This window comes from Falco rusticolus, chromosome 1, assembly GCF_015220075.1.
Source record: "Falco rusticolus isolate bFalRus1 chromosome 1, bFalRus1.pri, whole genome shotgun sequence".
In the NCBI taxonomy this organism is placed as follows: domain Eukaryota; kingdom Metazoa; phylum Chordata; class Aves; order Falconiformes; family Falconidae; genus Falco; species Falco rusticolus.
The window spans coordinates 49505214-49521872 of record NC_051187.1 but is presented as its reverse complement, the minus strand read 5'-3'; the positions used below and the strand labels follow the sequence as shown (position 1 = coordinate 49521872).

At 40.0% G+C, this 16659-nt stretch overlaps 1 protein-coding gene across 4 annotated transcripts in view; it reads left to right on the top strand.

Annotated features, from left to right (window-relative positions):
* TMEM131L (transmembrane 131 like) overlaps positions 1–16206 on the top strand; it is an 82940-nt gene extending 66734 nt beyond the window's left edge. For 3 of the 4 annotated variants that reach the window (XM_037378396.1, XM_037378388.1, XM_037378414.1), the window contains 12 exons: positions 108–257; positions 805–1421; positions 3512–3663; positions 4987–5111; positions 6672–6829; positions 7711–7896; positions 8939–9017; positions 10084–10169; positions 11478–11598; positions 13246–13334; positions 14165–14307; positions 15794–16206. In XM_037378396.1, coding sequence (XP_037234293.1) covers positions 108–257; positions 805–1421; positions 3512–3663; positions 4987–5111; positions 6672–6829; positions 7711–7896; positions 8939–9017; positions 10084–10169; positions 11478–11598; positions 13246–13334; positions 14165–14307; positions 15794–16072 — 2185 coding nt within the window. In that variant the 3' untranslated portion in view covers positions 16073–16206. The remainder of the gene's footprint in view (positions 1–107; positions 258–804; positions 1422–3511; positions 3664–4986; positions 5112–6671; positions 6830–7710; positions 7897–8938; positions 9018–10083; positions 10170–11477; positions 11599–13245; positions 13335–14164; positions 14308–15793) is intronic. The other variant, XM_037378405.1, reaches the window with a different exon arrangement.
* The last annotated feature ends 453 nt before the right edge of the window (positions 16207–16659 follow it).

Sequence of the window (16659 nt, the reverse complement as noted above, 5' to 3'; positions counted from 1 at the left end):
TAAAAAAAATACTTGAAAAGTGCATCTTGTTAGAAGCTTTTTCAGCTCTTTCACTGAGAATGTTCCTGGGAATTGTAGACACCAGTATCTGTTGTTTTCTTTGGCAGTTTGTCCCTGCTTGGAGTGATTCTGATAGCCTTCCAGCAAGCCCAGTATATTCTAGCAGAGTTCATGAAATCAAGACAGAGGCCAAATCCTAGTTCTTCACCGCAGCAGAACAGCAACTCTGTTGACGTAATCAGCTCTGATTCCTACAAGTAAAAATACTTTTTTCTTCTTTTAAATTGCCTTTTTTCGTACCCTATTTATTGTGGAGTGATGCTTTCTGTCTGTTTGTATTTTGATATTGCTGTGGGCTGTTTTAGAGGAGATTGTGTTCCAAGCAACCTCCTTCAGAGAGCTTTCAGTGTTGTGGTGTATATTGATCTTCATAAAGGAGAAATGGAAGAACTCAAGGGTTTATTCATCTTGTGTATTGTCAGTCGTACGTAGGTTAAAAATTATGTGATGGAAGTAAAGGATACATCATGTGTGGCAGCCATGGAAAGAATGGAAAATAAATTAATGGTCCTTGAATCTGACCCTCTTGGATGGTCAGTTAGGCACTTACTCAGTGAAGCATATAAGTGTGTTTGAAGTCTGAGCACGTGCGTACCATAGCTGGTACGAAAAATTGAAGACCTAATGCAGTTCCACAGCTTGTGAATAGGCCCCCCCCCTTTTCTTGCAGAAATATCCCATAAACCAATTCATGATAGCTTCATAGATAAAACCAAATCACAAATGATTTATTTTTTTCTACAGGGGAAGCTGCAAAACATTTATGGATTCCTATAGTTCCTCAGATAAAGGCAAAGGGAAGGGCTTCCTGTCTGTAGGCGCTTCTTCCAGTAGAAGTCAGAATGCAGCGAAGAGAAGTCCTGCGACCTACAGCCATTCTCAGAAGAAACACAAATGTTCAGTTTACTACAGTAAGCAGAAACCAAACACAGCAGCTGGCAGTGCCATTGCAGCTCCTGATGAAAAGCAGAATCAGATTGCGGAGAACCATATCTCAGCACCAAAAGAGGACATTTGCACTGATGTTGTCAGTGAGAACTGGGTAACTCTTAAATATGCAAATGGCATAAATGTTAACAAGAATTTAACTCTTCCAGAAGACTTTCTGGATAAAGAAGAAAGTGCACTGAAAAATACAGTTCTCATTAAAAATACTTCTTCAGAGTGTGATCTGAAGGAAGATCTTCAAACATGTATGTTTCCTAAGGAAACTAACCTTAAAACTTCAGAAAATCTAGTTGAGCTCAAAGAACAGGAGTTCTGTCCTGTGAAGATGTCCAAGAAACTACCTGAAAGTCACTTGTCCAGAAATTCACCTCAGCAACAGCCAGAACTGCAAGAAATTTCTAGGAAAAACAGTGGTAATTTTTTTTCCCAGTTTCCATCAGTTGAAATTATTGGGTGAAATCTTCTGTTGAGTTCACAGTGATCAGGATTTTGTCTTTTGTTGGGACAAGGAGATGTGTTGTTTCTCATGTGTTCACTATGATTTATCAGTTTACATTCCGAAGGAAACAGCTTGCATTAAAAGTTGTTTCATAAATCATAAATTTGCCTTGGTTTACAGATTTCAAGCTTGTGCTGTAGCATTTAAAAGGTTAAAATAATTGTTGTAATAGATATGCTTATAAACCACAAAATACCCTTCTCCAAATATTCAGAAATGTCCCAGTCTGCAATTTTTAGGTCCACTGAAAATCTGATGCCTGATTTTTAGTCGCCACATTCAGTACTGGATATTCAGAACTCATCATAAAACCACCTAAAATAACAAAAGCTGACATCAGAATATCATGAAGTTATATTTTGTAGGAATCTGCAGATCAACATTTCTCTTAGTAACTGCATAGCTGTGTTTTTTATGATTTTTTTTTTTTTAATTGCGGAACTAAGCTGCCTGGTCAGTCTTGCCTCTTAGGTTCACAACTCAAGTTTTAAAAGCAGCCCAGGAGCACCCGGGGGAGATCAAGAGCAGGGCAGGAGAATGTGTCCTCTGGAAGCTTGACTTTAGTTAGGCACTTGGCAAGTAGTTGAATGCTGAAGACTGGCATTTGCTGCAGCTGTGGCAGAGTTTTAGTGAGTGAGCCATCACAGAGGGATTTCAGGCCCTGCTGCGGTGTGTAGTTGTTACCCTGGGCCTGTCGCTTCCCGCTGTGTTGTTATCTGTGAGATAGAGCAGGTGACAAGTGTGCCGTCTCAGGTGAAAGTGGGTTAATTTCACTTATACTTCAAAAGTACTTTGATATTCTTCGTGTGCTCCTAAACTGCAGTGTTTGTTCTTTGCTTTGAATTAGGAAATCAGATGAGGGGCGGGAGGGAGGAAAGGAAATAATTATGTCTTAATTGTATTTGCGTGCACAGGAAGGTTAACTTTGAGTACAGGCGGTGGAAATCATGGTTATACGTAAGCCAGCTGGGAGATACTAGACTTAACTTTCACTGACAAAACTTCCACCTTGAAAGAACATTTCCGGAGTAGTAACAGTTACTTACATTCATTAGTAAAGCACTACAGGTAATCTGCCATGTTGTCAATTAGCAGTTGTGTTTTTTTGCACTGGCAGGGACGCGAGTATTCCTGTGTTTCAAGAAGTTGGGTAGGGTAAATGAAGTCTAAAAAAGTACCGTGTTGCTGTGTTTGTATCTTGATTATAGTTACAGACTTGGTTTTGTGTAAATGGGGAGTCTTCAAGACCTCGGGTGCTCACACGTTTGTATGCTGCAGAGCAGCGGAGTGTGTTGTAGAGCTGTGGTAGCCTCCCTTGCCTGGTGTTTCATGCACGTGGGCTCCTTCTGCAGTCATCAAGACTGCCTGCTTCAGAGGGGAGAGGGTGGCTGACTCAGAGCTAGGATATTGTAGTTGGTTGGTAGATAGGAAACACAACGATAATTTTTCTTGCTCATAAGCCTCTCAAGAAAATGAACTTTTAATGTGGAATCCATCCTAAAGAAACAATGACTTCCATTTGTGTTCATAGTGAATGCAGAGGGCACTTCAGAGACATAAAGCACCAAATAAAATCAGTCCTTACTTCAATCTACCCATTGTTGAAAAGTCTCCTCCCCACCCAGCTTGCAGGGTTTTTTCTGTTTGTTTTTTAGCCCCATGTTCTCTGGCTTCAGATGCTACCTTCCAGACCCATGGCTGGGACCCACGTAGCTCAAATTTAGATGAGATGAGCAGGAGGACTTGGGTAATTTATGGATGTGCTAGGAGTGATGTGCCCGTGAGCATGAATCAATATAGAGCTGTTTTTTGCAACTACTCTAAGAATTTTTATACAGCATTAGCTTTTGATTTTGAAATTTTCTGCATCGTCAGCCTAAAGGTAATTTTCCTAGTGATTTGAAAAGGAACACAAGTCTGTTTTTAAAGAAAAGGAAGATACTGTGGTTACGATTGGGAGCCCGTTCTCTTCCCAAGCCAACTGATACTACTGTTTAATTGTAGGGAATAGCCAGCAAGTGCCTCTCAGGACTGAAACAGAAAACTGTGAGACTTTAAAAAAGCAGATCAACATAAAGCCTTCCACAGAGAAAAAGATTAATAAAGGACCTAAGGAAGAGACTCCATGCTGCGCAAAAGAGGAGATTGCTTCTGAGGTTTGTATTGTGATCTTTCTACTTTTAAAATTTTAAATGATCTTTTTGTTGTTTATTTTTATATGTATACACATACAGGTATGTATGTGTGTGTAGGGACTGCTACGTAGAGTCACAGATCTGAAACACTGTAAGTCAGATGAATGAGGAAGTATGCAGACGTGCTGTCCCACAACTGTTGCATTGTAATGCTGCTTTGTAGAATGATGAACAGTTTGGATAAAAATTAAAACAGCCCTTGTATTGTGATATTAGCCATATCACAACTAGAGATAGTGTTCGTTATTGTCAGAACAGGCAGAAACATGCTGGAATCTAATGCCATCTGTCAGCCACAGTGATGACGTGGGAACGTACTTCGGAGGGCTGGTGTCCTAGATGGGCATATTGGCCTTCGTTTGCGGATCTCCAAATACAGTACAGGACTTTGCTGTGTTCTCAAATTTTCTGATGCAGACAGAAGCCCCTTCACAAGATTGTGAAGCTGCTGAGAAGGATCGTTCTTTACGCCTGGTTTCTGAGCATGATAAACACAGCAGACTGTACCTTTGTTGCAGGCAGTGTAAAACACTTAAAAACCTTCATCACAGAATTAGTAAACCCAAGAATCTGCATTGTGTTTGTGTCCTGTCTACTGGATAGGTATCCCATGGCAAAAAGATGTAAAGAGGAATTGCTTACCGTGCTTGAGGAGTATATATCAGAAAAGACAGGGTCTAGTCTTGTTTTAGGAGCTGTTACAAACTTCTTTCCATGTGTGGCTGATGGTGCTCAGTTTGTTTCTTGAATTTTTAAAAATTACTATTATTTGTTAGTTAATTTACCCCATAATTTCCTCAGTTGTAATTCAAATGAATGCCTTCCCCACCCACACCCACCCACCCCCCAGCTGCTGAGGAAAGGGAGGATTTATTGCTGCTGAACTTGCTCACAAACTGATCATAAATCTGGCAGATGTTTTTTGTTTTTAGCACATTGGGAATTTTATTGACTGCTTTCCTTTTTCTCCCCCTATTTTTTTTATTTCCCTGGAAGTCAGAGCTAGATACTGTGAGGGGGAAAATGCTGACACTGGGAATTCAAAAATTTCTCTCTCATCATCTCTTGGTGGCTTGAAGGACAATCTTGGAAAGGCTGGTCAAATTGATGGTGCTGGGAAGAGGATGTGCTGTGGAAAGGCACTAAATCATGATGTAATTATGCATTTGGGTCAAGCCGTTCTGTCCAGAGAAATTTAGCTAGAAAAATCCAGTGGAGTTCATTTACTGAGTTAACTTCATTTTATAATGTATGTATTGTCTCAGCTCATATTTTTACATTTAGCAAGAAGATGCGTATAGGAAGAAGAAACCTCAGGAGAAGAAGGAAGGAAATTTACCAAATATGAATTGGAACAGAAATAGAACATCTAGAAAAAATAAGAAGAAGAATGTTAATATATCTACAAGGTATGTATTGCCTCACCAAATCATGAAGAAATCCAGCGTTGCTGTAATGTTTCTGCAGGTTTTTACATAGTACTTTAGGCAGGATTGCTTTATCTATTTAAATAAACACACTTTAATCCTGGACTGAGCCTTTATTTTTAAGAATGTGCAGTACTAAGTATCACCAGCAAAAAAAATTAGAAAAATTTACCATTTGTAAATCTGTGTGTATATAGGCACGCCCTATTCTGCATAGCAGTGGTTGCTGTCTGTTACAGAGTGGAATTTGCTGTCTCTGAAGTTTGGGTGGTTAGCTTCCTTTCTATTGTGTGTTGTGTGAATAAAATCCAGTTGTGTATTCTCTTCAGTAAAAAAAAAGGGAAACAAAATTGTTGAAATCATTCCACCTTCAAGAGAATCATCTGCTATATCGAGTCACTGAGGGAGTGTTATCTTCTAGTAGTTTTGGAAGAGGAAGAGAAATATGTAGAAAAGGGACAGCAGCTTGCATTTTTGTTGTAACAATTAAAAAAAAGAGAGCAGCACTAGGCTCAAAAGAATATTGCGATCACCCTGGGAAGTTACTTCCCCTCCCCTGACACCAAGGTTTGTTTAAATGCATTTCTAAAGTCAGCTGTAAACTACGCTTCATTACTTTTTTATGTATTTTAAAGCTAAGTTCTTCAGATTATTGCTAAAAAATACCAGTTATAAACTGCTACTAGAATAGAAACACTTGGGAGGAGAAAATCCTCCTCCTTCCCCTCCCCCAGCTCTTTGAATTAAGGTCATGATCCTACAAAGCCTTCACAGGCTTAATTTTTATTGCAAGTGGTCCTATTGAGGTCAGTGGACTTAACAAGGAGGTTGTAAATCTGAAGGGGCTGTTATAACTCATTATAAACAAATTACTATTCATTGTGTGCAAAGTCAGCACGTGTAAATCTTTGTAGGATGCGCATCTTTGTAGGTAGGGACGATAAAAATAATTGAAGTGAAATACTGAAATTTGGTGTCTGTTCCTTGAACTGATTCAGCAGTTGCTACTTTCGGAGTTAAGATGTAACCATTTCCTTCCTGTAGAAACTTGACAGCTGGATTTTATTAATTTTCCCACAGTACTTTGTGATTATGATACTGGATCCAGATATTTCCGTTTTACTAGCATAAAGTTAAGATGAGTTCAGGTGTTGGTTTTATTCTAGTTATAATTATGCCAGTGAAACAGACACAGAGCAGTTTTTCCTGTGGATCCAGATACTCGTGCAGCGCTGGACTGTGCTTATCACTGTAACATCTGATTGCCTTCTGCAAATACATTCGAGAATAGAGTTAAAACACACATGGTGGTGGTGGTTTTGCTTCTCCCCCTGAGAAGTAGTAGTCTGTGAGGTGGGATATTGCATTTTGGGAAAGGTTTTCTAGGTTTCTGTAAAGTTGGGGAGTAAGACTTCTAAACCTATTCCTTGCCCCATGTCCTGCCTCGATAGCCCTGTGGGTTGGAGTGTTTAATGCCTGAAAACGAAAAGTGCAGCTGAAATGTAAAATGCAAACATGTTTCTTTGGGTGTGGTTGTATTAGGGTCCCCGAGCAGAGTGAGCTGAAGCATATGTGCAGTGAATTTGAAAGGCCGGATCTGAGAGCGAATATTGGAATAAGAGCCTGGTGTCCTCAGGGTAACGGGGAAAATTGTAAAGCAGACCAAAAAGCCGGGAGCTTGTCTATACAGGGAGAAACAGGTACGCAATCTTAATTGTCTTAAATGGGAAGAAATGTAATGTGGGGTTTGTGGCGGTAGAGCTGTATTCCTTCCTTGAGAGACTTGTGCTTCTCTCCCTTTCAAAGCCTGCCGTGAAGCCAGCAGGACTGGCACAGTGCAGTGCCTGAAACAGTAATACCTGCACGCTTCTGAAGGGCTCTGCATCCTTTCTCTGTGGGGTTGGTTGGTGGTGCAAATCAGAAGGTGAATCAGTCTGAAGCCATAATCCATCAGTCCTGGGTGAAGGATGCCAGTCTGCTTGTATGTTCAGATTAAAGCCGGTGCTAACTGAGGCAGCTGTATTTTAAAGGCCACTTTAAGAACAGGCAGGTCCTTTTTAAAAACCACTAGCTTAGGTACCTCCTTCCTGCCTTTCTGTCAGGATTTTAATCAGCTATTTTCCCCAGCTTTTGGGAAGAGGAGGGCTAAAGAAGGTATCAGTGTTTATACGATTGTCCTTTGCATCCCTGGTGAGATCATAAGAAAGGAGTCTATCACTTATGAATTAATTACTTGCAATATTTGTCATTGCTTTTAGCTTGCATGTTCCTACAGCCAGGATACATGTCCTGCTTCAAATATTAATTATGTATTTCAAAGAACAGTTTGAGCTTCCTATTTCAAACTATCGCCTCTAACTGCACTGTATCCTCACTTGCATTCATTGTGGTGGGGATGATGTGTAGGTCATAAGCTCCTCGTGATAGGGGCTGGTGCATTTCTCTTGTGGCTATCAGTAAATTTAGAGTATCCACGTAAATTCGTGTTTCAGATGACTTTTCACTGAATCTTCAGCTGAAAGACTTTCTTAAATGTTTTGTTGGTTTTGGTGTGTTTTTGGCTTTTTTGCAACTTCTTTAGAAAGCTTTTATCAACGGTCCAAAAAGAAGTGTTTGGAGAAGTTTTGTTCCGATTCAAGCTCAGATTGTGGAAGTTCATCAGGAAGCGTTCGTGCCAGTCGTGGGAGCTGGGGTAGCTGGAGCAGTACCAGCAGTTCAGACGGAGATAAAAAGCCCATGATTACTGCCAGGCATTTTCTTCCATCCAGTAAGTTCTACAAATCCCACTTCTGCACAATAGTGGGCGGTTTTTCAGCCTTTCTTCTGAATGATAAAGCCCGTAGCATGGGGCACCTCTCAGAAACACGAGGAGATTTAAAGAACTTGACACTTGAGAAAAAAGCCCCACAAGCTTTATCGAGATGCAGATGAGTTGTCAGGCTACAGAGAAAGTGTTAGGCTCCTTGCTGAGGAAGCTGCACAGTTAGTTTTCATGGAAAGATGGAAGAACTGCGAGTCGCTAGTCAAAGCAATTTCTGCCTTTGAATTTATGCTACATCACATTATTCTCTTGAAAACGTTATAGCCGTTTAAGAAATCCACAAATGAGGAATGTGTGAAAGCAGTCCAGATGTGAGGATGCTGGGATTGGGTAGCTGTATTTGAAGCATAAGCAGTCAGGAGACCCGAGCCACTTGACTGGGGTGAGAAATGGGAACTGTGGTTCATTACTGCAGTTTTTTGAATTCCTGAATATCTTCGGAATAGTTGAAGGCCTGAACGCTGTCACTGCCATCACTATCCAGACTGTGGTAGCACTAGAAGTAAAATCTAAAGAAAGTGCTAAAGTGACACAAGTAAACCCAGCTTAGAGTACCTGAAATAAGCTGTTCTGAATAATTTAAAAATAAGCATGTACTTAATATGTACTTATGTATAAAAGATAGTATGTGATGTATCTGAACCTGCAACCTAATAGATAAATTGTGTGTACATGATTATTCTGTTCTTCTAAGTTGTCAGGCCTCTTAAAAAAAAAAAAAAAAAAAAGGTCAGTCAGTCATTTCAAATTCAAAATTAATTTGGTAGTAACAAAGAACCTCTTCATTAAGAGTGTGGTAATCACTTATAAGTCATAAAATACATTTAAGACCATGTGGATGCAGATAGCACACTTGCAAATCAGTGCAAGTATGATACTTCAGTCAGAGAGAACTTGATGAACACCATTGATGATTCTATTTGTCTGTATGTATATTCTGTGCATACTTTTTTCAGGATCTTTGATTTTCAGTCATTCTTTTCTTTAGGAGAGAATATTTCACAAAATGATTTTCCATCTGAAACTCCTATCACTTTAAATCTGTCTCATAACATCTGCAATACCAGGTAAAAAATTAGAATCTACTCCTGTAAGACATTAAAGAAACACCACCAACTTGAAATCTTGTCTCAGTTTGATAAATTATACCTACCTGTTGTCTTGTCATTTTTTGTGATTATTGAATTGTACTTACTAGTTGGAAGAAGAAGGATTTTCTTCAGTCCATGAAAAGATACATGAAAAATGGATTATGCTGGAGAAGTATGATAAATGCTTCCAAATGTAAAATATAACTGGGGGGGGAAAGGAAATTGGTTTTCCCCTCTCATTTCTTCTAGATCTTAGCAACTTACTACATTTCCATTACCACTTAGTTATATTAAAGTAATAATGGTTTTAAAAAAAGGTGGGAGTGAGACTTTCAAGTTGATGCTATTCTTTTAATGGGAATAATGTTCTAGGATATACAGCATGAAAATTGATTCCCCCCCTCCCCCACATTCCTTTCTGTCTCTTTACTGTAGTAGCATCTACAATTTTTATTACTGTGAATCCTCATTTCACTTCTCATTCATGACTCTGTTTTCACTAGCAGAAATAATTTAATCCTTTTCTTCTGGGATTCCGGTGGTTGAAAATGTTCCCTTTCCATTCATTTCGACTAGTTTCTTTGATGGGTTTTGATAAATATGAAATTGATGTTCACGTATGCCTAGGTGTCTTCAGAGACATAAAAGTAAACTTGCCTGGAAGTTGTTTGGAACATTGAAATGTTAGGAGAGACACTACTCATCTTCATGAACTGTAGCTTGTTTTCTAGTTTTAGAGAAGAGCTGTTGAATTAATTTGCAATAGGTTGATATTTGGATAATGAAAGTGGGGCAATTAAGATGTGTCAATTTTATTCATTTTGCATGTGTAATAAGTAGCTGGCTTTTAATTGGGAAAAAACTTGAAAAAATTGCACAGTGGTAATTCAAAATCAGAAAAATTGGGAAAGTGGGAAAGTGATAGCAGTCAATGATGTTCATTAGAATATTTTTACACCTCTGTGTATTTCCTTTTAAATACTTCGGATTCTGAAACGTAAGTGTGTCTAGACTTAAGAAATGAAATTTTGTTTTCATTCAGCAGAGACATGAGGAGCTTCCCCCAATACCCTGAAACCTTGTGTCCCAATTTCACTGACATAGCTACTGATCCTGACAAAAATAAAGGTAAGTTACTTTATTAACAGCTGGAGCTGGTTTTTGCACACTTTGTCAAGTAGTTCCAGTGACGTTGCTAATAACGCTTGTATACACCAACTTGATAGACATGTTGTTAGAACTTGAGTTACCTCTAAACAAGTTAAGAGGAAGGTTAGGAAACAAAGGCTTATAACCTTGAGATTTTTTGCTGCGTCTTCTCTGTGTGGAGACAATATTTAGCTTTCAACTCATGGTTTAGGTATTCTTTGTTTTTTCTTGCTTTGCACAGATCTATGTCCAAAAGTAATGCGGTTGGGAGATCAAGAGCACTGGCTGCTGTGTTAAAATGAAGCTTGGCATGAAATCAAATACGACCATTTTTCTCTCTAAATTACCATAGTCAGGACTTGCTCTCTTTGAAAGCAGTAATGAATGAGGTTGGGTTGGGCTGTTAAAACTCTCTTGAGTTTTCATTGTTTGGATCTCAAAGGGAAGTAATATTAGCATGTTGAGTGGGATTCATAAAAGCATCAGGTGGAGTTTGAAAGCTGGTCAGGACACACGGTTCTTCAGGCAGCAGAGCTGCCTGCCTGTGACTGTCCCTTCTGCTGTAGGTTTTAACCTGTGTCTGGTAAGATACAAATGCTGATTGAACTTCTGCAGTAGCGATATTCATAATAACTATCATATGAAATAACGAAATAGAGCCAACTTTGCAACAATTGTCTCATGGAAACCGCTAATTTGGATTTTTTTTCCTTTCTCCAGCTGCCTGTTCTCACAGAGTTGATAGGAACAAAGTATCTGTGGGCAGTCAGGGTACTCTGTAGAGAGCAGCACAATGAGTATCTGCCCTAGGGGCTAAGTACAGCCGTGTTGAGTTCACGTATTGTTTGGTCATGAATGGCTCTAGTGTATTAAAAACCCAACCCTGTTCCCGCTGCATTTGTGTGGTTGGACTTCAGAGACTGGGGCAAGGGGGAGGCTGGTGGGGATCACATCCCTGCCATCTGTCCTGCCGTGAGGAAGGGTGCCGCCTTGGTGCTGACGGCTGATAACTTAAGGACTCTCTCTAGGCATTTCTTGCCCTGTTTTATTGAATTTCAGCTTCTCGGTTCAAGTCTTTTTATATGTATTTTTTTAACAAATAAAAATCTTGGTTTGTTTAACGATGGGCATCTTCACAAAAGCATAGTTTGGTTAGTAACTCTGTATTTTTTTTATCTAGCATACAGTCCTTACTGTGGATCTGGGAATAAAGTGTCATTGTGGTACTCGGAGTTTGTGGAGCCTCCTTCCTGTAGTTCTGCATTTCATTCCCTTTTCCCTTTTTAGGTCTTTACCCAACAGGAGACTTGTGGCCTGCTCAGCCAGTCTGCCTGACAAACAGTTTAAACTACAACCTTGAGAATAATATACCGTGCATGATCCAAGAAACCCCCTCTGTCCACAATAGGCAAGTTACATTTTATATAAACAGTATGGATAATGGTTTTTTTAAGTTCCTGTGATGGCAGAGGACTGCGCTTGAGCTTGCCTTATAATATTTGTAAGACAGATGATAGTTAAAGTGAAATCTTGCTGTCACTTTAGTCTTAGTTCTAGTTGTTTATGCTCTTCCATTAGTACCTCGTGATTAATTTTGCTAAGACACATTCACTGGTGTTCCAGCTCATAAATAGATATTCCAGAACTTCTTTCAAATTTAATTAAGTACTTCTTGGAAAGCTTTTAATTTTTTGCACTTCTTTTGCATGGCCAGGTGGAGAGGGCCTGGCTATTAGGTGCATTGCCCTTTTGCTAAATACATAACACACCCCATGATATACAGAAGCTATGCGGTGTGTTCTCGTGTTAATGGCATAAACAGGCATTGTTAAATAAGGACAAATAGTCCAACTTGAACGTGGTGTAAGGGCACAAGCCAGTCTAACTGCTTCAGGCTCTGTGTAGAATTGGATTGTGGTAATGAACTTTAGTGGCTCTGTACACTGCAGGTTTTACTAATGAAAGATGCACCGCAAACTGGTGAGAGGAAATATTCTGCCACCACATAGCAGTGACATACAGCTAGTTCTTCAGGTCATACCCTGTCATCTGAAATGACAGAGTGGTAACGCACAAACCCCCAGTAATGGTCTTGTGATCCCAACCAGCCTGCTAACCTCAGTTCCAGCTGTCACGTCAACAGACTGCGGCCCTAATGATTGGGAGCAACGGTCGGCGATCTGTCAGACTCTTAAGTCAGATGAAATATATGGTGATTTGTGGCAGATTCTGTATTATGCTGCTTGGCTTTCATATGCCCGACTCAATTTGGACTTTGAATGCAAAAATACATCTAATTAATTATTCATATGTAGTAGTGACAACTTATAGTAGCTTCTTGCATGAATAGTAAAAGTAAATTAGCACAGATTCACATGAAATCCTTTTATATGCCTACCTTGTTTGGACTGGGTCCAGACCTGGACCTCTTCAAGCTTTCTGCATAGTAGGGTTTTTTTTATTCGTGACATCTTCAAGAACGACTTTCGAATGATCGCCTTGAAATTCTGAAATTATTTTACTTAAAAGAAGTGTAATCCTTACAGAGTAATGTGTAGTTTGGAAAACATATTGCTTAACAGGACTTAAACATGTGTGGTAGGGAAAGTAGAAATCTTTGTTTTAATTCCTATTCTCTCTCCATTTTAATTCCTGTTCTCAGGCATTTGAATGAACGCGTTACATGTTCTTCTATTTCAAATCACATGATTTCACTTTATACCTACTATTTCCATGTTTATGGGAAAGAAGTACAATTATTTTCTTATTACAGAGCAAAAAGTTGAACCCAGTTAGGTGTTGCAGGATGCTGGTAGCTGTCATTACAAGTTGTTCATCCTCCCAGAGGAAAAAGGGCTAAGTGAGAAAACCGCTGTGATCGCGTAGTGGCACAGAGTAGATATGGGCAGAATTGGCAAGCGGAATGTGAAAAGCCTCATCATCAGTTGCAGACATTTTGCATCCAATAGCTGAACATTAAATAAGTATTTCCAAATAATTTCCAGAAGTTCTGCAAATTGTTTCTAACAGCAGATTTTTCTTCTTCTTGGGACAGCTTCATTGACTGGAATGCGGCCTGTGACAGCCAGTTTTCCAACATGTATTGTCCACTAGAGATGAACGAATATGGTGCTTTCCCAGAAGGTAAGATGAAATAAAGCTTATGAATTATCACTGAGCATGGGGTTTTTTTCCCCTCACCTTTTGTAGAGCAAAAGGCTGAGTTTGTCTATAAACATCTGGGCATTCATTGCTTAAGCGGACTTTACGGTTTCCAGCTGACTGGGTGCTCTGTAGTAATAAATGATGTCTGCATGTGGTGGATGAGAAGACTGGTCTTCATATGGAGTTGTTAAGCCTGAAAAGCCAGTATACAGGATTCCAAGAGGGAATAGAGAGAGAGACTCGTGAATGCAGCATTACACAAATCTTTTTGCACAATTTTCTTTGTTTCCCCTCTGGCACGCTTCTGCCTTCCAGTGTGTGAAACAGAAGGCCCCTTGTGACCAATTACCTTTCCAGGCTAGAGTTTCTTGGCTTGGGAAGCACACTGGCAGCAACCTAGAATTCTTTAGCATTACCTAAGCAATAATTAAAGGTCAGGCTACAGTATCACAGGCAGCACAGTGATCCCTTGGGTGCTTAGAGCTGAGGCATGTTGGCAGTGAAGCCTGGGTAGGCTCTGCCATGCACGTTCTGTGGCTAATAAAGACTCTGTTCTCCGGTAGGGAGATTACCAACTCTTTATCCCGTCCTCCTGATAGCAATTTGTTGGTGGGTTCCTAACACGGAGTGGTAGTCCCATTAACAGGAATTGTTAACGCTTCACTGCTGTGCTGCCTGAAGTCACTGAAGGCTTTAGGTCAGTTCCAGCCTGGCTCGCTCCAACAAGATTCAGTGTTCCTTCACAGAAATGTTAGTAGCGTTTATTTTGCAAAAGCCTTATTTTGTCTTCGCGCTTTTATAAACTGCAGAAAACATGAACTACCCCAGTGGCTTCCCAGGTACCGCAGCGGTGCAGAATACAGCCTTTATTGACCAGAACTGTCCCTCCACCTGGAACGCGCCTCCCAACATGCCACCTGCCTGGGAGCCTGCCAACTACGTCAACTCCACAGTGAGTATTGTCATGGCGAGGCACTGCCTTCGTGTGCCTCTTCAAAGCCTTCCCAGCGCATTCCTGTCTGTTCCCTACCTGTTGCTCACACGTACTTCACAAACCCTTCAAGCAGCCTACTGTATGTGTTTGACGCTGGCGTTGGTAGCCTGGCTTTTTCCCAGCTGTTGGTCAAGGCTGTTACTGGACCTTGTCTGTAAAATTCTAAGACAGATCCTTTTGCCTGAAAATTGACTGAAATAATCTTACATATGGAAAAACATTTCGGACTTATGTAGTCTACTGAGACTTTTTCCTATCAAAATCAGCCTTTCCAAATGAGCGTAAAACACAGAAAGTGCTGACAGCAAAACCCAGAGAGATTTGGAAATTGTAGAGCTGAATGGACAGCTGCTCTCAGTGACTTTGACAGGGGTTTTTTTGCTAGGAAATCCAAGTGATTTAAGCAGGATTTGTGCAGATTTCTGAACGCTGACTTTGACCTGCTGCACTCCAGACTAGCCATGTTTATGTCATCCCATAGTTCAATGGAGTGACTTCAGTTCAAGGTGGTCTTTAATTGTAACCACCTTCTCCTCTAAATATATTTCAAAGTCTTCTATTTTAGAATTCTATTTTTTTATTTACAGTCAGTTTACTTTGAATAAAACTAACCAAATAGAGCAAGAAATGTTTCCAACTGCAAAAGTGAAAATTCTGCTGTGTTAAGAAGTGGCAAAACTGGTAGAAGACTTGTTTCCTAAAATAAACGTGGCTTTCTTTCATATTTTATTCAGGAATGCCAGGAAACACAGAAGGTAGAGATTGGAAAATACGTTAGATAATTCAGTTCATTTCCCTGGCGAGCTTTTCCCCACAATACATTTCAGTGTTTCATTCAGTTTTAAAAGTCCCAAGACTTCCATGACCTTCTCTGAGAGACTTCCTCGCAGACTAACACATCTTGCCCTCCAGGAGGTTCTTTATAAGCTTTCGAAATTTTCTAACTAAATTCCCTAGCTCCCAATTATAGTCTCTTTTCCATACTGAATATCCCTCTCTGCTCTCGGCGTGCATAGTCTTTCAATACTGACACATACTTCAGCCTTTTTCTTGTCATTTCTTGGGCGTCCTTCTCTTTTAGTTTTAATTCTCAAAACATTGCATGGTGCTTTTAGTGTATCTTCCATTTCTCCCTTATTTTTCTTAACAGCCTGACCAGAACTGAATGTTGTATTCCTGTTGCAGTAATGTCAGTGCCATGCAGGGAGGGACTCATATGGCTTCATTTAGTGACGTGCCTTTACACACACGCACACACTAGTGCTGCTGTAAGATTTTCTGCAACCATATTGCTTTGTAAACTTGTGCGTAGTTTTCCACGTGTGCATCTCCTAAGTTCTCTGCAGAAATGCTGTTTCCTCCCATTTAGTGCTGCATTTCTATGTTTTCTTTGGTCGGTGGTCCATTTTGCAGTTTCCTATGATGATTTTATCTTGCCCTACAGCCCTACCTCTCAAGCACCCGAAGCTTGTCTCCAATGTCTGGACTTTTTGGTTCCATCTGGGCACCTCAGAGTGATGTTTATGAAAGCTGCTGCCCCGTCAGTGCCACAGCCCAGCACTCAACCCACGTGGAGAACCAGGCAGTTATGTGTAAGCAGGAATACTATCCGAGGTTTAACCCCTTCCGTGCCTACATGAACTTGGACATATGGACTACAGCAGCCAATCGAAATGCAAATTTCCCACTTTCGAGGGACTCGGGTTACTGTGGAAACGTGTGAAAGGAATTTGATTTTAAAATGTGAATAAAGATGCTTGCAATTTTGATTACTAGAGTAAGCTGGTTGTTGAATAGATTACAATATTGGTGGATATTTTGGCACTTTTATATTGAAAATAAATTTTTTTTACTTAAGTCTGAGCATTCAGTGCATTTTAAAAAGCAAAGCATATTCAGGACACTGTTATTGTGAACTGAAGGCTATAAATTTAAAACTCAATTTTTTTCAAGAATAAGGACAGTATTAGGTTCTTAAATACATCCATGAACCTGTACTGCACATGTTTCTTCTGAAGTTGACATTTTGTGGTATAAACTGGGAATGGTTTAGCATTTGTAGGTGCAAACTTACACCCGTAAGCAATCGCATCTGTGTGAAACAGTAACGCTGTGGACCTACATGTTGGTGCAGATCACAGATTTTCAAAGTGGTGCCACTTCTACTGCTGACAGTTATTTGTGGGTGTAAACTTCTGGCAGTAGAAAAAAGGCTGAATTGTGGCTTGTTTATCTGGCTTCAGAATGCAAACTGTCACATGGATGATGTTATGTGCAGTGTGGGTGAGTGGGCATTTTCTTGCTTTTCTT